The sequence below is a fragment of the Suillus subalutaceus genome (genome assembly GCF_016647625.1).
Source record: "Suillus subalutaceus strain FC151 chromosome Unknown DFJ58scaffold_154, whole genome shotgun sequence".
In the NCBI taxonomy this organism is placed as follows: Eukaryota; Fungi; Basidiomycota; class Agaricomycetes; order Boletales; family Suillaceae; genus Suillus; species Suillus subalutaceus.
This window is the reverse complement of record NW_024540403.1, coordinates 15,079-42,911: the sequence shown is the minus strand read 5'-3', so window position 1 is coordinate 42,911 and position 27,833 is coordinate 15,079. Positions and strand designations below refer to the sequence as shown.

Here is a 27,833-nt window from a genome sequence, read left to right as displayed (position 1 = left end):
GATTCAGCGTCTTCGACGAGTGCCCCTGCCACACTTAACAGGAGGACCCTTGCATTTTGTGACTGGCAGAGGAGTCAAGGGTGGAGGAGTCAACCTGTCGTCATCGTCCTTGTCAATATGACGTGAGCCTTGCGGTGGTGTTACCTGATGCTGCTCTTCAGGTGGTGGGGGCAAGGGATGTCGTTGTTGTTCGGGTGGTGGGGGCAAGGGACACCGTTGTTCTTCAGGTAGTGGGGGTGAGGGACACCATTGTTCTTCAGGTGGTGGGGGCAGACGCTGACCAGAGGGACGTCCGCATGAACGCTCGGGTGAAGGAGATGGCCATTCTGGGGGGTCGTCGAGGAAGCCATCCATGTCGTCAGAGTCAGAGTCGTCAAATGCTGCAGCTGTGCGTCTGCCGTTCTTTCTCCTTGAGGTCTGGGTTAGTCGAGGCGCCACCCTTTCGGTGCATGAGAATGTGAAGTTGAGTAAAAAAACAAATGAACTTTGTCCAGTAATCAAGCGTCTCTTTCACCCAAGGATGATCGGTCCATTTCAGTGAGTCAACGATTGACAGGTACAACTCATAGAGATCGAGTCCGGTGACTTCCGATGTCCACTGTTCTGCGGATGATAATGAGATAATCAACTGGACAAGTCTATATATCAGTATCATAATGTAGGTAGGATGGTGACATACCTGGATAGTGGCATAGGCAATAGCAGGGGCGGAAGGTTCCATCATACCATGAATGACGCCTTTAGGGTGTTTGGTCCCTTTGTGTGATGTTGGATCAAGTGCCGTGAGAGGTCCCATGAAAATAGCGCGGAATGTCTACAAGAACACAAATGAGAAGGTCATGAAATTAAAAAGAATCGTACCCATTCGAGAGGTTTGCCACGCAGAAACCCTGCGCGCTTCAGTTTCAGGTCAGCAAGTGACTCGTCATATAGACATGATGGGAGTTTTTTGAATGATGGTGGTCTCTTCTCGCCATTGAGAATACCATCCATAAATGCTCTGAAATAAAGTGTAAGTGAAGGCGAAAAATGAAATAAATAGTATACTGAGGGTCTTCATCAAATTTCTTGACGTCGACCATAGGACAGAGTGCTCGCGCAGTAGATTTGTGGTGCCACCCATGGAGTGACTTGGGTTGTCCTTTGACGATAGGGGGGTCCAAAGTGGCGCCAGGTTTTGAAGGGTCATCAAGTAAAAATGTCGGACAGAGGTCTTTCAGCTTGCAGGTGTCTTTAGCACGCGCCAAAGAAGCAGAATTTCGAAGCTACACATGAAGCATGACTAAAAATATGTGCATATAAGCACATATATCCACTCACCGCATTAATAAAGTCTTCTAGCTTGGCCGGATCTTCCTCGAAGCTGCTGAGTGTGGTGATGATGGCTGGGATACGCTTGATGAAGTCACGGAAAACATTGATGCGGTATAAGTGGTCCTTACTGAAGCCAACATGAGCTGAATAAATATATACCAAAGGAAAAGAGGACTTACTGTTCTTCGGGTGTTTCGTCTTCATCGGTAAGTTCTTCCCCATGATCGGCCCTAATCCCATCATGGAATACAGCGCCGATATCCACAAAGGGATCGTGGAGCAGAGGAAAGGCTCTTGTGGCCTTCAAAAAGGGATCCAAAGCATCACTATCTCATATCAGTGCTACCTATCAAATAATTTAAAAACCACTTACGTTCTTTTCCTTTTCCGATTGCCTTGCATGTTTTCCAAGCTCTCAAGGATGGCCTTCATGCGATTGGGGACATCAGGAGGTGGAGATGGAGACGGCATGATGGATGTAAGAGTTAGAGTTAGGGCAAGGCGCGTATGATAAGAATTGGAGTTCATATTTGTGTTGATGCGTTGTTTGGGCCAGTCATGTGATGGTCACGACGGCTTTGATTTGCTACTAGTAGTACATGTATGCGCAACAATGATATACAGACAGCAGTATGACGGAACAAGACAGTGATGGTACAAAGTAAGACATCTATACAGTTTCATCCTCAGCCACTACAGGGGCAGGAAGAATCGAGAGTTTATGGAAAGCTGAGATTGGTATGTCATCAACACCTCTGTAGCGAGAGCGGCAAGGGGGCCAAATGGTATCTTCATCTCCGAATTTGCGTTTTTTGAGAGTTGAGGGGTTTTTGGGGATACCAATGAAGTGTACCGGAGTTGCGCTGACAAGCTGTGTGTCATCCCTGAAGGTACGTTGAGGTCAGACACAGAGCTCTAAACCATGACTCAACGTACTTGGACTCAGAGGGCGTATCAGATACCAACGTGGTGTCAGCATCATGGGTGGTACTAGCACAAGCGGAGGAGCTTGAAACAGATGATATGTTAGTTTGTATGCTCACAGTGAGCACGGAAGCGGGAGCATACCTCTTGCAAGTCGCGACTGTCACTGTCTCGGCGTCACTGTCCTCATCCTTGACCCAGACTCCCTTTGAGGCATTTTTGAAATGTATCATTAGTTTCTGTAGGATCAACGTGTGTTAATCAATGACACAGATATTGTAATATATGCACTTACTACAGGTCCCGGCTTCTTGGGGGTGAACTCGACCATGTATATTGGCCAGTCTATGAGAATGTTCTCGATGTCCATGGCAATGCAATTGCCACGGACATCGAGCTTCTCACTGCAGTCAACAGCGAGAGGTAGTGTAGTACTAGACATTAGAAATTAGAAATTAGAAATTAGGAAAATGTATAAGAAAACAGAGATAGACGCATCAGCGCTGGAAGTTTAGCACCGTCGGAATTTGCTGGTGGAGTTTGAATTGCCAAATGCATGATTTCGCTCGTCTTGTTAGATACTACCACAAATCATATTCACCATCTGTCCTCAATCTTGGTGTCTTTCCTCAGTCTGTGTTGAGGCTTCATGCAGGGGTCAACAGGTACTTGGTACCGCGAGCACAATAACTCTGGTGAGTTTTTTATTTTATCTTTATTTGCACTTCACTTCCTGGTCTAACACGCCTCTAGGAGGTGACTTGGACCAGAGGCTGTCAGGCTGCAAGGACACGCCTCTAGGAGGCGACTCTGAGCACTTGAGCCTGACAGCATTTATCACATCTATTCCTACTACCTACCATGTGTACTGACTTTGTTTCTTGTACTAGGCTATTTATCTTATTTCTGGCCTGACTTCTGGCCGACTTCCACCTCATCGCAATAGCAGACGGTCACTCTCACCCGCCTCTCACCCTCACCCGCCTCTCATTCTTGCACCCGCCTCTCACTCTCACCTGCCTCTCACCCTCACCCACCTCTCACCCTCACCCACCTCTCACTCTCACCCGCCTCTCACCCTCACTCACCTCTCACTCTCACCTGCCTCTCACTCTCACCCACCTCTCACCCTCACCTGCCTCTCTCACCCTCACCCGCCTCTCACCCTCACCTGCTGGGACGCTGTTCTGTGCTGCCGTGAGGAGGGTCTGGATGTCGATTGGTGAGTTTTTTTCAATTCGCGCTTCACTTCCTGGTCGCTCGCTCATTCCCATTCTCATGCGCCATTTCTTACCTGCCTTCGCATTCTCACGCGCCCTTTCTCACTTGTTCTTTCTTACTTCCTGGTCCAATTACCTTAGTAATCTGTTATGTATGTAATGTAATACATGCTCAATTTACTTGAGTCATATCTCACCTGTAGTGTGATTAGTACCATATTGGTATGAGCCCGTGCTTTACATCAGTGATCGCATGTACGTGCCGAACCCTGCTACTGTGACTGATTAACAATTCAGTTCCAGCAATATTTATAGTGACCATTCACAGGTGAGCGACAATCCCACTGCCCATGCCCTCAACTCACAGGTGCCCAGGATGTGGGCGCTCGTTTGATGACAGTCGATCCCTCTCTACACACAAACGATACTGTAAAAAGGTTGTTGGTGCTGCCTCTGATACACTCAAGAAACAGCGCCATAATAGCGAAGTCCAGGCAGCTGCAAAAGTTCAGCATCAAGAAGAGGAAGAAGAAGCTCGACGCAGGAGAGAGGAAATTTGAGAGAGTACGGCTGAAGCTGAGGATGATGTACCTGTTTGTATCGCACTCTTTGAGCCCCCTCTAAGTACTGAATCCATATCATATAGCTTCCTCAGCCTGCAAGCCCTTCACCTCCTCCCATCCGTCCCTCTGGGCGACCAGGCCGCCATATTCGTTTACCGAAGCACTTCCGTGATGAACAGCCTCCCCTTGTGGCTGTCATTCTCCCGCAGCCCCCTGATAATGAATCTCAGGTGGAACCAACTGATCCTATCTCCCTAGCAAATGCAGAGCAAGCATCTTCTGATGCTGAGGATTCCATCATACACACCAATCCCAACCGCTACGGCATCTATCGCACTTATCACGGCAATCTCCCTACTCACAGTCCAGATGACCTTGTGTCCCTGGCATCTATATCTGACGCATCCACATTTGGTCGACGGCACGAGCTAACCGGTGCTCGGCCATGGTGGTCTGGTTTTGGATCTTCCCTCCAGGCTGTAAAGGTCAATTACTTTGCACCATTTCTCAACGTCACAACCTTCCTCTTGATGTGCTGGTTTTATGGCGGCTCTAATATGAAGTCATTGGCGGAACTGGATCGCCTCATCAATGAAGTGATCCTGGTGAAGGAGTTTCACTGCAGGCATTTACTAATTTTCCTCCAAAGAACATCCAAAAAACATTGATTTAGAAGATAGAAATTTCCCTGTATTTTACTTGTGAAAACATTGAAAAAAAAAATTTGATGTCTCAAAGATTTTCTGTACATAGAACATGAGTCAAAAATTAGTCATTTTTTCTCAAGGAAAATGCTAAATTTTTCATTTATTTTCTTTCAAATAACAGCTTACAACAATGTTATTTTTTTTTTCTGTGTTTTTCAAATGTTCTGTGCATCAAGAGTCTCAATTGCTTTATCCTGTTCACTACATATTTGATCCAAGAACATTGAAAAAAAAGATAACAAAAAATACAAAATATTTTTTGAATGTTTTGTTGAGGAAAAGCAAAGAAACTCTCAAAAGTTCCTTTTCATATTTGGTAAGAGAAAATTTGTGAAACATCTTCCATGTTTTGTAAGAAAAAATAAATAATGTTTGCAGTATATTCCTCCTGGACAACACTTGTAAAAAAATTATTATGTTCAGAGAAAAAAAATGAAACATGATTGCAGGATGCTCCTTCTCAGAACATGAATAGATTATACATTTTATTCTGCACCATAAAATACAATATGTTCTGTGAGATCTCATTGAGAGAAGAGGTGCTGATAAGATGGCAGGTAAATCAGAGGTGCCTGCCGGGCTGCTACTAAGTTCCAGCGTGCTTCCTAAGGCTTGAGAGTGGATACTCTTAGTAAGGGTGGCAATCAATAAGGGAATCAAAGATCATAGATGAGAGCGGCTGAAAGTGCTTTGGTGCATTCAAGCGTGAGTGAGACAAACTCGAGTGGATTCAGATGATAACTGCTGCTATGGACTGCAATGGTTGTGGAATGGAAGTAAGTATTGCTAAGCACTTTTCCATGGTGTGGAGCCAAGCAAGTGAGTATGTATCATATGTAAGGGCACATAAGTAAGGGTCCATGACACAAGGAATGTCGTATGACACGGAAGTATTGTCAGGATAACACTGATAAGAGAAAATATGCACCAATGGACTGGGAAGGACATGGACAGGACATTCAAAGGACATGTGATGGGATCTGGCGTGTAAGCGCATGTGACTGTTGGTGCTCATGCCCTGTGCTTGGCCATAGTGCTAAGGCAGCTGTCCTGCACTGCGCTGTAAGTGCGGCTCACTGTGGCTAGTGAAGGCATTGAGAGAGGAAGTGAGATTATGCTCATTATGCACCTGTAGAGACATGAGTCTCTACACTGCACCCATGATGCTCTGACCTAGGTGGGTATGGGTAGGTCTCTGAAAATGTTGGTACCCACAGGTCAACCCATACCCTAGTCTAATGCAATAATTCAAGTTATGCCTCTCATTTACTCTTCCAAGTTGCTCTTCCTCATCAACCATTCTTGTAACATCCAACACTTGCCTGATGAAGAGAACCTCTACTGAAAATTTTTAGGTTCGGTTTGGGTTTGGACCAGAAAAAAAAAAACCAGACCATGAGAGAAGTAGTAGTTTTGAAGGAGCATGATGAGGGTGGTCTGTCCATTATATATGGCAGCAGCAGAATTAGAACTTCTATTGAACATTGCAAGACAATGAGCAGCCAACTGCCTCATACATTTGGCATAGTGTGCCCTCCCAATCTACCCCAGGCCCGATACCTCATCACCCAACTGTATGCACCACCAACTTGATGTCTTCCTACATTAATTCTACTTTGCATGACGATGTTTTGTGTACTCATTCATGATTCTTGTTTTAAAAGTTTTCACTCCAGTGAATGCCTTCATTCCATATGCTTGAAAAAAAATATGCATATATCACAAATGCAAACACCAATCTAGATCCAATATGCATAATCAGTAGCAAATAGGGATCCACATGGGTATACCCTAGGGTGTCAGAGGCCTCACCCACACCCACACCCCAACAAGGGGTACAGGTTTTGCACCCAACCCAGACTTGTTGAGGGTCCACCCATGGGTCAGTAGTCAAAGAGACTGCTCCAGGTGCTGAGGCAAAGCAGTACATGAGTTGATTTGGCTGAAAGATGTGAGCAGACATGCGAGAGTAAGAGATGTTCACAGCTAAATAGTTGTTTGATGTCAACAGATATGGCTGTTAGTAACTAGTTAGCTATCTAGTCCATTTCATCAATGGTTCTGGCAGACTGAAAGCATCATTTGGTGATGTTCCGCTCCCTTGCACGCCTGCAGACAGATGACCCGTCGTTTTTCCCCCCTTGTAGATAACTGTAACATCGAAAACATTGATCCTCCTCCCTCCCTCCAAACCTCCTTCCACAAACTAGCCTACATGGAATCACTGTGCCTCTTCCTGGAATAAATCAGTGAATCCGACAGGACCTACCATCAACCCTCCAGTCCTTCAGAAAACCCATATCACTGTATTCAGACCGATTCCTGTACTAGCCCGCAAGGGTCGAGTATGCGTTACACTTTCCATTTTGATAGCTATTTACTACTTATGCACACATACCCAAAGTCATCTCATCTTCATTGAAATGCCATCTAAAATGGCTGGCAGGAACAGCAGACTGGTGGGGTATGCCCTACACCAGGGCATTCGCGGTTTCAGAGATGCGCACAGGGCACTGGGGGCCCTTAGACTAGATCACATTGTCCTACATAGAGTTTACTCTGAAAGGACAAAAAATTGGAATTATAAAATAAAAAAAATAGGTAGCTATTTGTTAGTAATTACAATGCAGAATAAAACTTACCAGGGATTCACAGTGAGAACAGCTGAAAATGAGCACAAACAAGCACAAATGTTTGCAAGATATATCAAATGGGCCAAAAACACTCATAATTCATGTAGATACATACATGGATCAATAGAATTTGCTAGATGCAGAACATACAAGGTGAGGGCAAAGAAGGTGCAAATGAATGTGAAAGAGGTGCAAGAGGGTGTGAGAAGACAGGCAGTGCAAAGGATTGAGAGGTGTGAGATGCATGCATTTGAAGGAGTGACATGGTGATGTGCTGGAGTAGCTGCTCAACATGAAAAACAACAATATTATATAGGATAGATTATCAGATTTGAGCACTGGGGAGCAAAATGCACAATACACACACCTTTGTAGCTTAGATAATGATGCAATCCATCCTTTGTGCACCTAGACCATGCTCAACACCATCAACCTCCAGTAAAATGTTGGAGCTCATTTCAATCACCACACTGCTGCAAGACTTAAAAAAAGTGAGTGGATTGTATGTCTTAATGATATCTCACAGAACATATTGTATTTTATGGTGCAGAATAAAATGTATAATCTATTCATGTTCTGAGAAGGAGCATCCTGCAATCATGTTTCATTTTTTTTCTCTGAACATAATAATTTTTTTACAAGTGTTGTCCAGGAGGAATATACTGCAAACATTATTTATTTTTTCTTACAAAACATGGAAGATGTTTCACAAATTTTCTCTTACCAAATATGAAAAGGAACTTTTGAGAGTTTCTTTGCTTTTCCTCAACAAAACATTCAAAAAATATTTTGTATGTTTTGTTATCTTTTTTTCAATGTTCGTGGATCAAACATGTAGTGAACAGGATAAAGTAATTGAGACTCTTGATGCACAGCACATTTGAAAAACACAGAAAAAAAAAATAACATTGTTGTAAGCTGTTATTTGAAAGAAAATAAATGAAAAATTTAGCATTTTCCTTGAGAAAAAATGACTAATTTTTGACTCATGTTCTATGTACAGAAAATCTTTGAGACATCAAATTTTTTTTTCAATGTTTTCACAAGTAAAATACAGGGAAATTTCTATCTTCTAAATCAATGTTTTTTGGATGTTCTTTGGAGGAAAATGAGTAAATGCCCGCAGTGTTTGATAGGGCTGACCTTCAGGGTTTCCGTGCTGCCAAGGAGATTGAGCGCCTAGATATGTATCATGGTGATCCAGAAGACATTCGCTCATCAGTCTCTGCAAACGATGGTTGGCAGGAGACGAGTGTGAAGATCCGTATTCCCGCAGACGGAGTCGCACATAAGTCACTGGAGGATGCACCAGAATTTTCCATTCCTGGTCTATTCTACCGTCGTCCTATCGAAATTATCAAAAATGCGTTCCATGAAGCATCGGCCGAGCATTTTCATTTCACACCTTTTGAACAACACTATCTCCCCAGTCCTGACAGGCCTCCCGAACGTATCTATTCCAAAATTTACACTTCTCCCGCAATGCTTGAAGAACATGATTGTATACGCTCTCAACCACGCGAGGATGGGTGTACCCTGGAGACTGTAGTAGCGGCCATCATGCTTTGGTCTGACTCTACCCATCTTGCCAGCTTTGGGACCACATCTCTTTGGCCGATATATTTGTTTCTTGGAAATCAATCAAAGTATATATGAGGTAAAACATCTGCATTTGCTGCGCATCATATTGCATATATACCCAAGGTATGACCGAAAAACAGTAATTGTACATTCTCTAATTCATTCACTAGCTTTCCGACATAATACAAGACTTTTATTGTGATACTTTCGGTAAAGCTGCTACAGCACAGGTTCTTACGCACTGTCGTCACGAGCTCATGCAGGCCATCTGGCTACTTCTCATGGACAACGACTTTATGCATGCCTATGAATTTGGTATTGTAATTGAGTGTCTTGATGGGATTCGACAACGCATATTTCCTCGCTTCTTTACCTATTCTGCTGACTATCCCGAGAAGTACGTTCTAAGTATCTCTAATGGATTGTGACTGATCTTAAAATTTAGAACACTACTGGCTTGTATAAAGTTCCTTGCTCAGTGTCCATGCCCTCGCTGCTTAACCTTGAAGAGCAAGATTGGGGACTTAGGGAAGAAGGTTGATCGATACAGGCGAGAGCGTTATATTCACGAAGACAGTCATTGGCTCTGGTCGACAATAACCATGGTTCAAGACTGGCTATACAGGAAGGGAGTAAATATAACTAGCAAGCATGTGAAGGATAACCTTGGTCCCAGGTCACTCATTCCAACACTTGTAAGTACTGTTTATCATCAGCTCACTACCAGCCTGACTCACTACACTCTAGAGCGCATTTTCAACTCAATTGAAACACTTCGGGGTCAATTTCTATGAACTTTTTGTCCCTGACCTCCTGCATGAGTTCAAACTTGGGGTATGGAAAGCAGTTTTCACTCACCTCATTCGCATTTTGTATGTGCATGGTGAGGAGGCAATCCAGAAACTGAATCGAAGGTAAGTGATTTTGCATGTGCGAGATTCTTCTCATGGTGTCCATGAAGATTTTGTCAAGTTCCAACCTTTGGTCGTGGAACAATACGTCGTTTCAGCAACAATGCTTCTGGTATGAAGCACCTTGCAGGGAGAGACTTTGAAGACTTATTGCAGGTATGTTTGTTATTTGGATTCCATACAACTATTTACATTATCTTCAGTGCGCTATACCTGTATTTGAGGGCCTCCTCCCATCACTCTACAATGAGCCTCTCCTTGACCTCTTATTTGAGCTTGCTATGTGGCATGGTCTGGCGAAGCTGCGGATGCACACTGACATGACTCTCAACTTCCTTGACTTGTCAACGACACGACGTGGTCAGTTTCTCAGGAACTTCATGAAGGCAACAGCAAAGGAGTATGTTATGAAGGATCTTCCAAGCGAAGAAGCTGCACGAGGTCATCGCAAAGCCAACAAGGCTGCAAAAGGTACTGGAAACTCGACTGACCAGGGACCTCGAAGGTCTGGTCAGCAGATGAGCAGTCCAAAAGTATGACACTTTAACTTTCAAACTTATAAGCTCCATGCCCTTGGTGATTATGTGGAAGCAATCCAAAAGTTTGGAACGAGTAATAACTACTCAACACAGCCGGTATGTACTTGTTTCTTTATCTACACTTACTTACAGATTTGTTACAGGGAGAGTGTGAACACCGACGAGTCAAATGGTTCTATCCTTGTGTGAGCAAGGCGAAATTCACTGCTGGCATAGCCAAGCAACAACGTCGCGAGCGTATTCTGTTTAAGATGGCAGAAGGATCTCCTTATGAAAAGAAGGGAAAGGGTAAGCAAGACGCAGGCAAGCAGAAGAGAGTACTTCAGTTGTCCTCTCCTGATGCACCTGCACTGCGCTTTGAGGACTCACAACCATTGCCCTACAGTGATCCACAAAACCACTATCACATCTCCACTAGCACTCGGTATCACATCAATATATACAAGTGGCTAGCACAACACAAGAGTGATCCTGCATTGAACGTAAGTTGTCATATCTATGTGGAATTGAGGTCTACTAATAATGCACACAAGAACTTTCTACCTCGACTGAAAGAGCATCTACTCTCCCGCCTGCGCGGGCTAGAATATGATGGAGATGAGAGAGAATTCACATCTGCTGAGCGCAGCACCGTCATACTCATCCATGAAAAGATATTTCACCACAAGGTTCTCTGTGTCAACTACACAACTTACGACTTGCGCTGTGATCAAGATTCACTTAATCCTCGGACTAATGCTGATGTCATGCTCCTTGCACATGAGGATGGTGGTGATGGCCACCCTTACTGGTATGCTCAAATTCTTGGCGTATTCCACACACTCATTATTCACACTGGCGAGCATTCAAAATCCCATGAACCCCAGCAAATGGACTTCCTTTGGGTCCGATGGTTCGGCCGAGATCCTGGAACAGAATGGCACCCCTACACTGCTGGTTGGAAGGTGAAGAGGCTCAAACGGGTAGGTTTCATTCCGAGTGATGACCCTGGAGCCATTGGTTTCCTGGACCCACAGCAAGTCATCCACGGAATTCATCTCGTCCCTGCATTTCACTATGGTCACACTGACACCCTTCTTCCGCCCTCAATTGCACGTCTGACTCACAACAACAATGAAGATTGGACCTTTTTGTATGTTAATATGTAAGTTTTTTTGTCTATTAGTGCCACCATGTCTTACCTTAGAACCCCATTAGGTTCGTCGATCGAGATATGATGATGCACTTCTGTGGAGGTGGAGTTGGACACAAATCCACCTGGCAAGCCACCAACTGGTTCTTGTCTGACCGTGACAAGTTGGACGAGGGAGGGGGAGACTGATGCTGAAGAAGAGTTCAATGATGAGATGGATGATATGGAGATTGAAGATGCAGAGTTTGATTCAGATGAGGGAGAGTTGCATGGCGACGCTGAGATGGAGGATACTGAGATTGAAGGTGCGGAGCAGCCAGGGCTTGATTCGGATGAGGAGGCAGATGAGGATGAGATAGAAGAATATGGGTATGATAGCATCGAGGAGCTTGAAGAAAGTGACGAGAACGAAGATGAAGATGGGGGGGATGATGGAGGTGCCACCAGTGAGGTAGATGATGCTGTCCTGGGGTCAAGGATGAGGCAGATGATTACAGCGAGCTTTGATATTCAACCTTATAAAGTGTATCTCAGGCTGGCAGCATCATGCAAACAGCTTAAATTATTTTACACTAAATGAATGTACATACAAGATGCTTGCCAGGCTGGTAGAGTGATACAAACACCTCGAATTATTTCACCCCGAATCATTGCGCATACAATGTCCATAGCAGGTTGGCATTGGAATAGAATAGGTAAATTAGCATATTTGGCCATTAATGGTTTTGTCGCTTTTGTTGATGGTATTCATCGTACCAATACCATATTCTTCGACTTCTACTTAGCATGCTTTGGCATGAGTTCAGCACTGTTCAGCATACCTTTGCGACACTTATCCACACAGCATCACACTTTGTCACATGCACGTGATGTTCGTTGAATTCACAAGACCGCTATCTTAGCAATTTCTGACTGCAACACTTTATCGCCCAAAGCAAATGTACGTATCATTCACTGTTGCCAGTATGCTTATCTGTGCATGTACCTTTACCAGGCTGTGTCCCAACTGCAGTGGGGAGTTCTCTTCCATCAAAGCAGTTGTTCTACATCACAATTCACAGTCTACCTGTTGGCTGCACGAAGCACATCCACATCCACAACAATCGCCCGTTCCTCCTGGGTTGCGAGGTTCACATCCATCGACATTGGACACTACTGGCCATTTTCATCCTCGCTCTGGATATGTTTTTGGTCTTGGCAAAAACCTATTTGACAGGTTGCAGGAAGATCAGTATAATTATTGGAAGGAGGTAAACACTTACTATCCTTTTCATGATGAAGGGGAGTGGGAACTAGCTATGTTCTTGGTTGAAAACCTGAACCAGACGCAGATTGACAAGTTCTTGAAGCTGAAATGGGTAGGAGACTCTAAGTAGTACTATTCCGCAAGTCTGACTCTTCTTTCATAGTTTAACACTCGCCCAAAACCATCCTTCACCTCAAAAGATCAACTTCTTGACTGGATGGATGCCCCACCCCGCCCTGCAGAATGGAATGTTTCAAATCTAGAGTTTACGGGCTACAAGACAATTTGTCCCATCCAACTCATTTGGTGCGATGCTTTAGAGGTTGTCAAACAACTTTTCAGCGACCCAGTTTTTGCCAATCACATTACCTTTCAGCCACACATACTCAATGTCAGGAATCAGCGCAAGTATGGAGATTATATGAGCGGCAATTTCGCATGGAAAATTCAGGTCAGTTTTCCCTGCTTAGTCTAAGACTCAAAGATTGATTTCATATAGGACTGTCTCCCATTAGGCGCTACGCAAGTCCCAATCATCTTAGGATCTGATAGAACTCCCGTGATGAGAACCACCGGGGGGCTTGAGATGCACCCCATCTTCATCACTATCGGTAATCTTGATTCAGAGGTTCGCTCTAAGGCCACACTCTGAGCTTGGCGCTGTATCACTTACATGCCCATCGCTAAGTTTTGTGTGCATCCTGATTATCAAACAATTCTTCAGGCGTGGTTGTGGCATAAGTGTGTTGATCTTGTCTGCGCCAACCTCAAACTGGCAGCCAAGACAGGTTGCTTTATGCCTGATCCTTCCAGATTCATTCATTATGTCTTTACGCCACTTGTCGCTCACGTATGCGACCTTCCAGAGGCTTCCATGATAGCTGTGGTGTGACAATATAGTTTTCCCTGGGCTGATATTTCCCCTTTTTACTTACCGTCACTTATCCACTTTCCTTAGTTTATGTTCGCATTTTTACTGCTTACATAATCAGGTCTCCCTTTCACCAGTGTCAGTACCAGTCTGAATCACAGTCTTTTGCTTGATGATATTTCTACTCTCTGAGCTCTGAGTCTAGTACAGAAATCCTTTAGGGTCGAATAGCAGCTAGGCATAGCAATTTTGACCCAACATTTGAAGGGTACTTTACAGAGTTTTCTTCTTGTTGTGTTTCCCACAGCGGTCAGCAAAAATGCATCTCCTATGACGATAGCATTACAAGAAAATTTTGGTGATGGAGTTCTCTACCCTCCTCATACTGGTCAACATACACTGCAACTTATCTGTGAGATCTCCAAAACGACTGATGTTTGGGATCTTGACAAATTCCAGAAGGCAGCCAAAGTGGTCAATCTATCTGGAGTTCACATGCCATATTGGCATGATTGGATATATGCGTGCCCATCTGTCTTTCTCGCTGGTGAGATATGGCATACCTGCCTCAAATTTTTTGCCGACCATTCACTCAACTGGACCAAGGAGGGTAGTAGGAAAACCTGAGCTCGATGCTCGCTTCATCGCTCAGCACAAGCAGGTGGGGACGCGCCACTTCACCAAAGGCATCACACATGTCAACCAAATGACAGGCCGTGAGCATCGGGATATCCAGTGCACCATTGTTGCTTCAATTGCAGGTGCTGCTCCGCCTAGATTTATTTGCGCACTCCATGCCCTCATTGAGTTCATTCATCTTGCCCAAAATCCAGTTTATTCTGCAGACACCCTGCTTCGATGGTGCAGGCTCTTTCAGACTTTCATACATTCAAAGATGCTATCATCAAGGCCCAGGCAAGGAGGGGAAAAAAGGGTTCTAAGGAAGACTTTTTCATTTCCAAACTCGAACTGCTACAAAGTTTTAGAGGCACAGTCAAGAGACTGGGCACCTTTATGCAGTTTTCGGTGGATATGACGGAGTGTTTGCTCATCACTCACTGCAAAGATCTCTTTGTACGAACAAATCAGTGGGCCAATGACTTTGTGAGCAGTCTGTATGGATTCTCAATCAGCAGGAGTCGATCAAACTGTTTAACCTGTACGCATTGTTACATTCCTGTGGTGCATCACTTATCAATGTGATATCCACTGAAGATGAGGCTGTGACAACTATCAATTTGGTGCTCTCCTGGATTTCTCATATTCTCCCTGATGAAACACACTCTGTTCATGGTCCTCGACCAGTTCGCAACCATTTACTCAAGGGCATCCTTTCTGGAGATGCCCTCACTGCCTTCCATCTGATGCTGACATCGGATTTTAAATCTTTGTCACCAACCGATATTCATAGTGTATATTTGCTCATTGACTTTGATCATGTGCTCTCTCAGTTTATAGGACATTGTTCTTTCTCCACTGGTGAGCATACCCACTGGGACCACACATGCAGGCGCTTTAGCGCGTGGAAAAAATTCGACTGCAACTTTGTTCTGCCTTCCAGCCATGGCTGATCATGCCAAGCAGAGTGGTACAGGCATATCCACCTGGTGAAAGTTTCCCCCTCGGAAACTGTGATAATGTCCTCGTCGACATCACAGGCGATGATGGCCAAATCAGTATGTCTATTCTTGTGTTCATGTTCCAAGACTAACAAGATTAAACAGCAACTTGTGTTGCACAAGTTCAACTTATTTTTCTGCTGAATCTTCCACATGCTTCTAACCTGGTCTTGCCATCATATCTATCCTGTCCACTCCTCTACATTCAGTATTACCACTTTGTTGCCAGTCCTAACGACCGCCCTGAACGTGCGATGTGGACAGTTGAGCATTCATATGTGGAAGACCAACATGGTAAACACAGATGTGGTGGTGTGGTCCCATTGACGAGTGCAACGCACACTGTTGAGTTAATCCCAGAATATGGTGAAAAGATGGATGAAAAGATTTCTTCGGCTGTTTGTTTGGAGAGCTATGATCGTTTTTTTCTGAACAATTTTGCAGATAAGGAGAGTTATCACACGTTGAGTACAGAGTTCGCATAGTATCAGTATCTCACAATAGCAACATAGTTTTGAATCCATGTATTAATCGCTATCAAGATTTCACTACTTATGAGTGGCCCTAGCCTTGGGTGTGGGAATGCATACCTTAGACTAATGGTTGAATATTGAGATATTCATTGTAACTACCGAAAAATCAGTTCACCCAATCATGTTGCTCCATTAGCAGAGCCATCAGCTCACCATAAGCATCAAACTTCTTTTTGACAAGCGAAAATTATGGGTCTTTTGCTGATGCAGGACGTGCAAGGTCACAAAAGGTGTACCAGGGCTGACACAGACACTAGTGTAATGGTGGTGCTGTCCTACAGCCCCCGACCGATAACTGTTTCACTTTACTTACTACACTCATTTACCAGTCATTGTGAGTCACTCGATGTCGCCATCAGTGAACTCATGAGGAAAGTAGAAGGCCATATATCACGATATATAGTACATAACCACAAGAACCAGCATAATTCTGCTATCGACAATCACATTGTTATGTTTGGCCATACTAGAGAGGAAAGAAGGTTCCCTGATTTTCCAACAAAATTTTATGATTGAGAAAAAGGTCCTGATTTCACTCAAACTCACAATTAAAGTGAAGGTGTGGCAAAAGTCGACAGTTGAGCTAGATTAATCAATAATGCCATAACAAAAGGGAGGTTCACAACTCTGAAGCATCGGGTAATTGACCCGAAAATATAAAGGTTTACAAAGCTCTGTCTACCCCAAAATTTATATAATATCTATCAGAATGATACTACCCGGAGTAAATTGGACAGAACTACCAAAAGTGCAAGCATGACAGATTGCCTGCAACTACCTACCATCTTATCACCAGCACCAAATAATTCTCGATCTTAACACTCATTTTATGAACAAAATCAAAAAATTTAGATTGGAATACATATGTAGTTACTGGACAAAAAAAGAGAACAGGAAAAGATAGTGGAGAGGGAATAGCACAAGGGCTACAAGGAAGGGCCAGGATGGGACCATGAGGAAGGGCCAAGGAGGAACCACGAGGATGGACCAGGGAGGGTCCAAGAGGAAGGGCTGGGGAGGAACCACGAAGAAAGGCTGGGGAGGAACCACAAGGAAAGGCCGGGGAGGAACCCCGAGGAAAGGCCAGGGAGGGACCACCACAAGGGGCCAGGGAGGAAAGAGCACAATTTGGTGTGCACTGGATGAGATGGCAACAGCAGACGCTGAGCTTGAGAGGGTGGTGGTAGTGGCAGTGAAACAAAGTCAAAAGGAACTTGTGTGAAATTTTTCAAATCTTACCTAAGCATCCTGTAAGCTCGAGCATTGTACAGGTGCCGAGGTGTAGCCTGTGGAGTTTCCCGGCACCATGAGTGTTAGCGTAATCTTCCTTCATCCAAGTTTGTTTTTCGACATACCTACGACATCGACCTAAGCACCCTTTAATCTCTCGATGGTTATCCTTATCATTCCTTGCTCCCACCCACCACTCCCTCTTAATTAGCCTTTGAACCGTTACTGCTTTGTATTCCAAAATATTTGTTATTGTAATTGTTAGAATGTATAAAGACACTTATATATCTTGATTGCGCCGCACAAGAGTTAGAGCATGACCAAATTCATAAGCAGGTTTCCCGGCGGCTCCACCTTGTACTCTTGTTGCTCAATGAATGGTACCTAATTACACTATCATACCTCGCTGATTGTGATGGTGCAAAGTCATAACCTTGTCAGGAACTCTCATAAGAATCTACATTAGGTTACAAGTGCTAATGGTGCTTTCCACAATAAAGTCTTATATCACTTGGTAGTTCAAAGCATAAATGAAGGAATATGGTATGATTCAACAAGTGTGACTTACTGATGCTATTGCACATTGATCACTGCAATGGTGCAATGCCACGATCTTGTCGCGAACTCCTCATGGTAAAATGGATTTTCAAACATCCATGGCTATGTACTGATCACTCATATTTCTCGCTGTATACATAGGTATATTTAGTAGGAGCAGAATTATATCATCCTATATTTCTTATGACTACCATATCACGGACTCATCAATTCACTGATGGCCATCAGCTGAGCTGTTTGCAACCCGTTCCTTACCCTCATTCCTTAGTTCCTGTGATCACCTGACACTCTTTGTTTTCACCTTAAAAGCCTTAGTTAGCTGTAGAGTTAGGGCAGTGTTGTTTGAACCACGAGAATTGAGACTTTGATCCTGTATTTTGTTTGAACGCACTCTTCTCTATTATGCTGTTGCCTTCGAGCCTTATCTGCTAAATAGTCAACATCACATCTTTTTTGACATCCTAAAGTCTACAAAGCTTTACTCTACCCTTTAAACTCTCTCCCACTGTCGACTCTGGCACCAACCCAGTTAGGCCCACTGAAACATACCAACTGGACATCTACCATCATGCCATCTTGTTACCCCCCTGCGCTCTGCACCTATTGCCAGCATTGAAAATGCAACTGATACCTGAAGTGAGTCATCACTTACATCAGTACCTACCAAATGTAATAGCTCAATGGTGGAGAAGTCTAACACTCACATGTCGACGGTTCTGTCCTGAGACCTGTATGCTCATTTAGTCACATGGTAAGGACGAGAGGAGACATTCCTCAGCCTGGCACTGAGGTTGTGTCTACTGGTGTCTTGAGCATTGAAGATACCCCTAGTAGCTATAAGACTTTGGTAGCCCCGAACTCTGCATCATCTACAAATAAAACATTAGACAATCCTTTCGTCAGCTCGAGTGAGTCTGATGAGTCTGAGGTAGATGCACCTTGGACAATGGTTGAGCGAGACCACAGGAAATCTAAACAGGCAGTAAGATAGTGCCAGTAAAGAGTCAGCCCAAAGCTGACCTAGTAAGAGAAGCAGAGAAACTACTTACTGCAGAGGAGAGGCAATGAATCCTTGAAAGGAAACACACTGAAATGAATGCAGACTCCTGAGAGCAGACAATGTTGTCTCACAAGGAAGGACCTTCCAACCCCAAATGGAAGGGAGTTGACCCACACAATTGGGAAATGCTGACCTGGATGAGTCTGAAGTAGATCTTGACACCCAGAGAGAAGCCCTTGAGATCTGGGCTCAGACCCATGAATGGTTGAAGGAAGCCTCAGAGCAGGAGAACAGGGAGGATCTGGCGGATCCTATAATGGCAGCCATAAAGGCCACTGAGAAGCGAATGACAAGGCTGTTTGAAAATGAGATTCAGCAGCTGAAGTAGGAGCTCGATAAAGGAATGACCCACCAGTTAAGAAGGTTAAGATCAGACCTCCCAAGAAGGATAAAGCATCTAAAGCGGGGAAGGAGCCAAAAGGCTCTAACCCTGTCAAGGAGATGCTAGAGAAGACGGGAAGCAAACCCTTTAAATAGGGGAAAGATCTACCTCACCAGCAATGGATGCTGTTGCCCAGATAGCCCCCAAAGCTATCTGGGATGCGCTGTCATGCAGATCAAACCTAATAAAAAGAATGTTAAGAAATGGAAGGGATGAGACACTGAAGACTCACCGAGTTTGACAGGCTCTTTGTCATCGAGTTCTTTAGAGTCTGAATCATCCAAGAGCTCAAGCTTGTCATCCAGTGAGGCCAGTTAGAGTCTTGAATCGAGCGAGTCCAGTGACTTATCCAAGACTTCTGAGTCTGATTCGACTGCTAGGAAGTGGAAGAAATGTTCTAAGAAGCATAAGAGCAGTAAGAAGGGGAAATATTCTAGAAAGAAAAGTACCTTAATACGAATCCCTCCCACCAAGGATGACGGTGTGGAGGATTCTAGTGCCATCCGTCGGTTTATGACCGAAGGAACAGCGTACCTAGAGGATAGGAACATTTCACGATCCCGTCAAGTATTCATGCTGTCTCAATTCCTAAAGGGAAAGGCACATGAATTCTACCAGAGACAAGTGTCAGACAACCTGGGCAACTGGAGATTGGATGAGTTCTTTACCAAGCTGTTCAACTATTGCTTCCCCCTGGATTATAGCACTAAACAACGCAAGAAGTTGTACAGGTGCTACCAGGGGGACAAACAGGTATGAGACGACCTGATGCACCTTACCCTGGTGACAACCTGTCTGGCAATGAGGTGTTCTTGGCTCAATGATTTGTAGTGTACCGAGTATCAGACACTCACCATGTTATAATGGATGGGGCTTGGCGATTAGAGGAGGACTCATTGGTGCAATCTGACCTCTGTCAGGAAAAACTGTTCTGCTATAGAGAGCTTTATAGATAGGGGGTCCAAAAGGTCCCAATCATAACAGCTTTTGTGGCTATATAGCAACCCTCCATTTCATTCCCATCTTTCATGACTCTAATAGCTATAACAGCTATTATTGAACTCATTTTTCCAAAGAAGCCTTGTGGATGATCAAATTTGTTTCATATGATATCACTACCCTAATACAGTGTTTGGTATGCATACTTGATGGCCCAGTTATTTAACAAGAAACAATCACAACTATCTAGTACATTTTCTGATCTCCATTCTTCTGGAACGACTCCAGCACCAACACAGGAAATAAGCTGACATGTCTGATGTATGCTGCTGATAGGAATGATATCTGCTGGGGCCATGTTACCATTCCTGAGAGGCATCTTCTTCACCTGATACATAAGGTGATCTTTCTCTGGTGCAGGTTTCAGTGGAGTATACCATTGGATGTAGGCAAGGGGTTCTGTTGGCCAGTACTCTGGGAAGGCAAAAGCACCATAGACCTATTGGGGTAGCTTGAACAATAAATATAGCCTACCGATTCTTGTACCTGGATTCTATAATAAGGTTTTAACAAGAAAAATAAATAAAATCAACTCACCTTGAAGGCCTGTGCTTTCGCACTCATCAGTCCCCATCACCACAACAGTATCAAAATGTTCCTGACCATGGGGACCTCTAGTCTTTGGGCATGCTCTTACCCAGTCATTTGGTCTACTGCCATCCACCGCATCCTCCCCCTGTTCCTCCAAAACAAATTTGAAACCATGGTATATGTCAAGCTTTTCAAATGGAAGCTGCATCATCTCCAATTTATTATGTCCCAAACCTTCACCTATATCCCTTCTCTGCAATTGATTAAGATAATTTTTGAGGTCCTTATCAGTCCTGGGCAGTGATGGGACTCTATGATATTTTGAAGCAATTTACCATAATGATGGGGCCTTTTTGTTAGGGATATATGAGGTGGGGGATTAGTTTCACCTGAGTTAGGTGTTTTGCCTAGACTATCCAAGTATAGCTGGAAAGATGACACCTTCTCATACCTATCCAGCCAGGAAGCCATTTGTGGGCGCTCATCCCTTGTATTGGTAGCCCTCCAGGTATCCTTGGTAAAATCAATATGGAGGCACTCAAAAGCCTCAGTATTGTAATTGTCCATTGCACCAAACATGCATATAGAGTTGATATAGTGGGTGAGGCTGTGTATTTTGGGAATATTGAAGCGGTCACGTATGCCCAGCTCAATAAGCACTGCCTTGTGTTTGTGAAACGTGTCCAAAGCATCTTGAAGATAGCCTACTAGGGGTGTGATTGTCATGGGTGGGGTACTGGGCTAAATAGATGAAGTCTAGTAAGGAGTGATAGGCAAGTATGACCCTTCTAGGAACCTTTCCTACTAAGCATCCCAGTAAGATGTGTGCCATCTCTTTTCTCTCTCTACCAGAGATCTGGGAGAGCTCGCTCCATCCATTCTGGAAATGACAAACCCCAAAAAGCAGGGTGGGAGCACTTTCATCCTAGAATCTAACTCTAAGGGGTGCAGGAAGTAATCACACCAGGCAACCATGTATTTGAATATTCCCTGATACAGCTGGTGAAGGACATCAGGGGTCATGGAGAGATGAATGTTGGAATAGGGAAATCCTTCCCAGAATATCTTAAGCAGGTTGCTTGCACTCCTGCTGGCACCCAAGCAGCCACTCTAGATATAGAGGCAGCTTATCACACAATCCCCATGTGGCCTAAGCACAAATGTTTCCTTGTCGTCGAGGTCAATGGCAATCTTTTCATCGACCACATTTTCCCATTTAATCTCTCCACGGCCAGAGAAATCCAAGGGCATGTAGCTGATGCCACAGTGGATATCCTTCAATGCATGGACTTTGGTCCTATAAAGAAATGGGTAGATGATCACACCCTTTTTCGCTATGCTTACAGCGGAGGCACCATCCTTCCTGACGGATCCTTGGCTCCATTTCTCTACCATCACAGACTCACTGACATATATGCCAGATCCAAGCCTCTCGGAGTCCCATGGCACCCTCACAAGTGGCGTGATTTTGTGTCACTATTCATCTACTTAGGTTTACTTTGGGACCTCGTCCTGCACACAGTGACCTTACCCAATGAGAAATGCACAAAGTATTTATGCAAACTCGCAGACATCCTGTCATGTCTCGCTTCAGGGGGGTGTATCTCATTGAAGGAAGCTATGAGTATCAATGGCACATTGTCTCATATCACATTCGTCATCCTGAGAGGCCATTCATACTTATGGAACCTTAGCACTTTTATTTCATCATTTCCATCTTGCTTCAGTTCACGTTATCCCCCTCCTTCAGTTGTCTCTGACCTAAAATGGTGGTTTAATGCTCTTTTCTTCAGCACTGGTACCTCACAGCTTAGTCCCGAGAAGCTCTCCACAAGACCTCGACCTTTGGGTCAACACATTGACAGACTGGGGTATCGGTGTGACTCTGGAAGGAAGATGGAATGCATGGACCCTGCAAAGCAATTGGAAAGGCCAAGGGAGAGACATTGGTTGGTTGGAAGCAGTCGCAATAGAACTTGCTATTCTAACTCTCTTTGACCTAGGATGGAAGGATGCATGCGTCCTGATTCACTCTGATAACGAAGGAGTTATCGGGGCTTTCCAACGCGGCCACAGCCACAACTTCTAAGTCAACCTCTGCATTTGATGTTCTGAAGCTATTGCAATGTGCTCAAACGTCACCCACATCCTCACTTATGTTGAATCCGCCCAGAATAAGGCTGATGGGTTGCAAAATCGCACCATCTTCTTTCAGACCACATGTTCTTGCAAGAGATCATTTATGCCATTGGACGGCACCAATCTCGAATACTTTTCACTCAGAACTCGTCAGAGATTTCACTCTCGGCGATATCATGCAGCTTTTCAACATCTTGTTAGTTTCTGTCGAACCGATAACACGAGAAAACTATGGTGCTGGTTTACTTCGCTTTCATCAGTTCTGCAACTCTCAGAGTATCCCAGAGTCATGCCGCATGCCAGCATCAGACAATCTTCTTGCTCTCTTCATTGCTTCTTGGGCTGGCCAATTGCAACAACAACGGTTGAGAATTGGCTCTCTGGCCTGCACTTGTGGCACAATATGCATAGTGCACCATGGTATGGTCATGCCTTACTACACATGTCCACAGCTGGGGGTGAAGAAACTAGTCCCAGAGTCGTCAAAATGCCCTCATAGACCACCAGTCACACTCGAACACATGCACGTGCTTTACCATCATCTTGATCTATCAAACGCATTTGATGCCTCCATCTTCGCAGTCGCTTCTGTCGCCTTTTGGTCTTGTTGTAGGTTAGTTATTCATACATCTTCACCTTGTGTTACTCACACCAATTTGTAGACTCGGAGAACTAATCATGAGCTCCATTAATTCCTTTGACCCCTCCCGCCATGTTGCCCGTTCCGCCAATATAACCCACAGGTCTCCCGCCAACAGCATATCTTGGTCAGCATTCCCCATTCCCTGGTCAAAAACACCACTCAGCACCGGTGCCAAAATCATCTTGTCTCGAGTCGACAACTTGACGAACCCCATGTCTGCTCTCAACCACCACATATCAGCCAATGCAATCATACCCCCCCAAGCTCCTTCATTTGCCTTTGAGACCGCTAGTGGTGGGTGGGCACCCATGACTCGTCCATGGTTCCTTGCACGCTGCAACCAAGTTTGGAAGGGAGCTGGATTGTTAGAGCTAACAGGCCATTGTTTTAGAATTGGAGGTGCAATGGAACTCCTCCTCAGAGGAGTTCCTCCTGACGTTGTGGCCATCCAAGGCTGTTGGAAATCTCGGGCATTCTTAGAATATTGGTGTAATGTCATATACCATATATCCGGATCTCAGATCCGATCCAGATCCGATATTTCCTGTTCATATAACTCTAACTATCGTTCATCACCTTTTGGTATTCCTGTACACCGGTAATCTGGTTATCCTTACTTCCGCTATGCTTACTGATTCACTATACTTACTGATCTGCTTTAACTTGATCCATCCGACATACCAATACACTGTGCACATACTTTGCTTATACTTCGTACATAGCCTCGCACCTTTGCTTGTTGATCATTCTGTTAGTTATCCGTAGTATATAAACCCTTGTACATGCGCTGTAGTAGATCAGTTCGAATATCATCTTAGATTGCACTCATTCCGTCTGGACTCTAGATCCCTCCGGTATCCGTCTGGACTTGAGTACGATACTCTTGTCTACTCCAAGACTTAGGATTGACTCATATAGTCTGTATCTTTGCCTCTGTCTTCGGACAGTCCTCATCCATTAGTTTCTAGTTTGGATCCGATCCGGATGAGCTGTTACTCTATATGTTCGATATCCAGAAGCCTTAACGGATCCGTTATGATACTTATCTGTCCTACTAGACGTGATACTTCAGTACTCTGAAATATGGGGCAAGACTTGGGAAAGGGGCACAGTGCACGAGCTGAGGCCAATGCCCTTCGGATCCGATACCTCTTGAGTACGGCCTTAACATGTAAGATTGACTCTATACTCCCTCTCTTCCTTTTGCACACCTGAGTGTGAGCACTTCACACAAGCACAGCTGTTGTAGCTACACCGTTCATGGTTTGCACTGTGTTTTCTTCTCTTTCTCGCCTCAACTACCTCACACTCGAGGTTCTCAGTCTTTTCTTCTTCACATCGTCGCTGACTCTAGCTCTTCCCTCTGCTCTCGATCAACACAAGTTTTGAGACCTTGATTGCGATATTAGTAGTCATGTGACTTCTCCTCGCATTGGTACTTAGCTCTTAAACTTGTTGTTCAATCACTTCGCACATACCATAGCAATCAGAGTTCAGCACTACATGCGATACAAACAAGTTCAGACCAAAACCCCCCCAATGTGGCATAGTCATCAAAACTGCGTCTAAGTCGTCAACTCTCTCAAACTCAGATAACCATCTTCACCAAAATGGGAAACTCCAATGTTTGGTTTCGTATTTTGGTGAAGACGAGTCGCTTCTCTAGCAAAGTAGCACATAGTAAGCATAACAACTTTCATTTTTTCATTATCACTGATGTTTCGGATTTCTTTAGCTTATATCTCAATCAAATGATAACCAATCGACAAGATAAGGCTACCAATATACTCACCTTGACTCCGACTACAACTCTTGTTAAGAAAGTTAAGCATAATATGGTTGCTGCCTATGTGAGTATAAGGTCCTGTAGCCTACTGGTAAATGCTGGTCAAAAGTTTGAGAATTGATCATGTGATCTCAGCTGGTGATAAGCATGGTTGAGAGTTCAAACCAAGTCAGTGGTAGAAAATGGATAGATTTTTATGGAACACCTTACACTTTTGACATCCTGTTGACTGCCTTATGTTCTTTAAAATCAGGAAAACTCCTTATGTTAAGGAGATGGACCTACTTATTCTCCTTATTTTAAATGTGAACAAACAGCCTTAAATTTACCTTATTGTGTGAATTAAGGCAAATAAGGAACAATATGGAGCAAATAAGGAAAGCAATGTTTTCCTGATGCCTGCATAAGCCTTGATTGGGTGGACCAAACCTAGACCTCATGTCATTCACTATTCCCCTCAGTCTTCACTTGTCTCAGCCATAACCTTTGTCCGACACTAGTCTGCACTTTCCCGTGCTATGCGCGCACACCCCTGCAGCGCTATTCCCGCGCTGATAGCACTATCAGATCTACCAGCAATGTGTCTACAGGTGCATTAGTGCATATCCGCTCTATCTAGTGCTTGTTCCTGTGCTTAGTGCTTATCCAGTGCACTGTTCTTGTGCTCTAGGATCCACTCAGAATGTCGGAATCCATCCATTGTCCATCCTACCTCATTGGTATGTAATTTGCCAGTATGTAATTTGCCTTGCCTCGAGTTTGTAACAAGTGCTACAGTCTTATTACATGTACATCCTATCCCTTCCGAGTCTGAGATGGTATAGTTTACTAGTATAAGAAGCCTATGGTGACTACTTTGACATTACTTCCCTTCTACTGTAATTCCTTCCTCTTAGGTGTTACTAGAAGTAGTCACCCCTGTAGTTGCGCTCTATAGCCCCTATTGACTTTCCTTACCTTGCAATCAATACCTTGATCTCACTTGCTATCCATTACCCTCCTTTGACTCAGTGTCCACTTTCCTTGACTTCCGCTTGTTCCCGTGCATTAGTGCTCTTTTGGGTCTTTCTATCTTAAGTTGTCCTTAGTAGCTATTCCCTTGGGTCAAACATTCTTGCATCTTTGTTGCAAGTATAGCAGCATAGGCAGAGCATTAGACATATATTGGCTGAGTACTTTTACAAGTGCCTAGTCAGGTTGTGTTTTTCACACCAGTCCCCAAGGATGTGCCTACACCAGCTCTCAAGTAATCAGAACAAGTACTGGCTAGCAGTTTGGCGAAGAGAAGACACAACAAATGCATTCATCATGTTTTCCCTCCCTCATAATAGTACCAGCAGTTGGGTGCTCTACCACCACGTGCCAATCTTCATCAACATTTAGAACCCTGCAAGAGTTATACGATGCTGAAATCACCCCCCTTCAAATCAAGCCCAGTTACCGCACCTTCCAGCATTGGCATACAATGGGGACTAAGTTTGCAGCTCTGGTGGGTGGTAGTACTGTTTACTTTCTTGTCTTGGTGGTGGGTCTAGGCCTCAGGACATCACTGGCTTCCATGCCAGGGGACCTTGCCTGCCATCTTGGAAATGCCTTGAGGCACCCGGATCCTGGTAAGGACATCTGCAATGCCTCATGTTTTCTAGACTTACCCCAAAGCAGATACTGTGATTGGACACACCGTCATTGACAAGATAATCCCAGTCATTCATATGCTCTGGGGTACATTTCCCATCACAATTGATCCCTTGTTTCTACCCTCTATTCTGGCGACACATAATCTTCCTTCTCTGATTGACTGCACCAACATTGCCATTTCGGACCTTTTCTTCAACTCCTTCATTGTCAAGTATATAATATATTTGACATCTTTGATATGACTGATGAAATCCAATAAGGACATTTAGATTGGTAGAGTGTCCCCCTCACCCTGGGATCAACAAGGGTGAAGTTCCTCAGCAAGATCCTTCAGTCCATATTTCTGCAGAAGTCATCAACACATTATACAATGGAAGCCAGTTGGAGAATAGCAAAATTCCAATGCCTCAGGAAAGTGCAGCAGATACAGTATGGACCGAGCATGAACGTGAGCTAGTAGCAAAAGCAGAGGAGGTATATAATGTTGACAGCCTATGGTCAAAGGTAATGTTACATTATTCAAACTGCTGATGAAGCTGACATGCCTAAGCTTGAGAGTTTTATGTCAGTGGAGTGAAGCCCACCGATTCATATATCTTTATACTGAACTCATTAGTGAGAAGGTGAGTAGCTACTTTTCTCTACCTCATAACTATGGGCTCACAACAGTTAGGAATCAACTTGAGCTACGCAACAGCGATCAATCGTTGATGGCATATATCTGTGGCTCACTTCCAAATCACTCGCCTCCTGTTAAGACTTATTTCAGAGTACTGAAGTATTGCGTCTAGCTAGATGGATAAGTATTGTAATGGATCCATTAAGTCTTCTGGATATTAAATGTATAGAGTAACGGCTAATCCAGATCAGATCCAAACTAGAAACTAACAGGTCCAAAGACAGAGGTGGTGTCATATACCTATCTGGGTACAGATTCGAAGATCCGATCCAGATCTGTTGGATATATCCATTGTCCAGTCCACAGATCTGATCCAATTCTTATTTCATTTCCTGTTCATATAACTCTAACTATTGTTCATCTCCTTTCAGTATTCCTGTACACTGGTAATCCTT

At 44.1% G+C, this 27,833-nt stretch overlaps 6 protein-coding genes across 6 annotated transcripts; 4 read left to right on the top strand and 2 right to left on the bottom strand.

Annotated features, from left to right (window-relative positions):
* Nucleotides 1–3: 3 nt before the first annotated feature.
* DFJ58DRAFT_845947 (uncharacterized protein) lies at nt 4–1,785 on the bottom strand (the record flags this gene model as incomplete). The annotated part of the gene is made up of 8 exons (XM_041393229.1): nt 4–439; nt 486–628; nt 680–814; nt 862–1,000; nt 1,048–1,265; nt 1,321–1,441; nt 1,494–1,640; nt 1,688–1,785. The coding sequence occupies 8 exons, from the start codon at nt 1,783–1,785 to the stop codon at nt 4–6; spliced, it is 1,437 nt and encodes a 478-aa protein (XP_041238269.1).
* A 2,066-nt stretch (nt 1,786–3,851) lies between these two features.
* DFJ58DRAFT_845945 (uncharacterized protein) lies at nt 3,852–4,689 on the top strand (the record flags this gene model as incomplete). Its single annotated transcript, XM_041393228.1, has 2 exons — nt 3,852–4,022; nt 4,105–4,689. 2 exons carry the CDS (start codon nt 3,852–3,854, stop codon nt 4,687–4,689), a joined length of 756 nt encoding a protein of 251 aa, XP_041238268.1.
* Nucleotides 4,690–8,477: 3,788 nt separating this feature from the next.
* Nucleotides 8,478–13,422, top strand: DFJ58DRAFT_733659 (uncharacterized protein; the record flags this gene model as incomplete). Its single annotated transcript, XM_041386324.1, has 15 exons — nt 8,478–9,007; nt 9,066–9,081; nt 9,113–9,339; nt 9,388–9,637; nt 9,690–9,856; nt 9,904–10,009; nt 10,057–10,386; nt 10,417–10,488; nt 10,536–10,874; nt 10,926–11,536; nt 11,590–11,681; nt 11,725–11,975; nt 12,586–12,882; nt 12,934–13,221; nt 13,270–13,422. The coding sequence occupies 15 exons, from the start codon at nt 8,478–8,480 to the stop codon at nt 13,420–13,422; spliced, it is 3,729 nt and encodes a 1,242-aa protein (XP_041238267.1).
* A 1,792-nt stretch (nt 13,423–15,214) lies between these two features.
* Nucleotides 15,215–15,745, top strand: DFJ58DRAFT_668180 (uncharacterized protein; the record flags this gene model as incomplete). Its single annotated transcript, XM_041382677.1, has 2 exons — nt 15,215–15,317; nt 15,366–15,745. 2 exons carry the CDS (start codon nt 15,215–15,217, stop codon nt 15,743–15,745), a joined length of 483 nt encoding a protein of 160 aa, XP_041238266.1.
* Nucleotides 15,746–20,864: 5,119 nt separating this feature from the next.
* Nucleotides 20,865–21,576, bottom strand: DFJ58DRAFT_718675 (uncharacterized protein; the record flags this gene model as incomplete). Its single annotated transcript, XM_041384509.1, has 4 exons — nt 20,865–20,902; nt 20,967–21,212; nt 21,262–21,433; nt 21,472–21,576. 4 exons carry the CDS (start codon nt 21,574–21,576, stop codon nt 20,865–20,867), a joined length of 561 nt encoding a protein of 186 aa, XP_041238265.1.
* A 1,133-nt stretch (nt 21,577–22,709) lies between these two features.
* DFJ58DRAFT_718674 (DNA breaking-rejoining enzyme) lies at nt 22,710–24,550 on the top strand (the record flags this gene model as incomplete). The annotated part of the gene is made up of 3 exons (XM_041384508.1): nt 22,710–23,305; nt 23,355–23,829; nt 24,512–24,550. The coding sequence occupies 3 exons, from the start codon at nt 22,710–22,712 to the stop codon at nt 24,548–24,550; spliced, it is 1,110 nt and encodes a 369-aa protein (XP_041238264.1).
* Between the last annotated feature and the right edge of the window lie 3,283 nt (nt 24,551–27,833).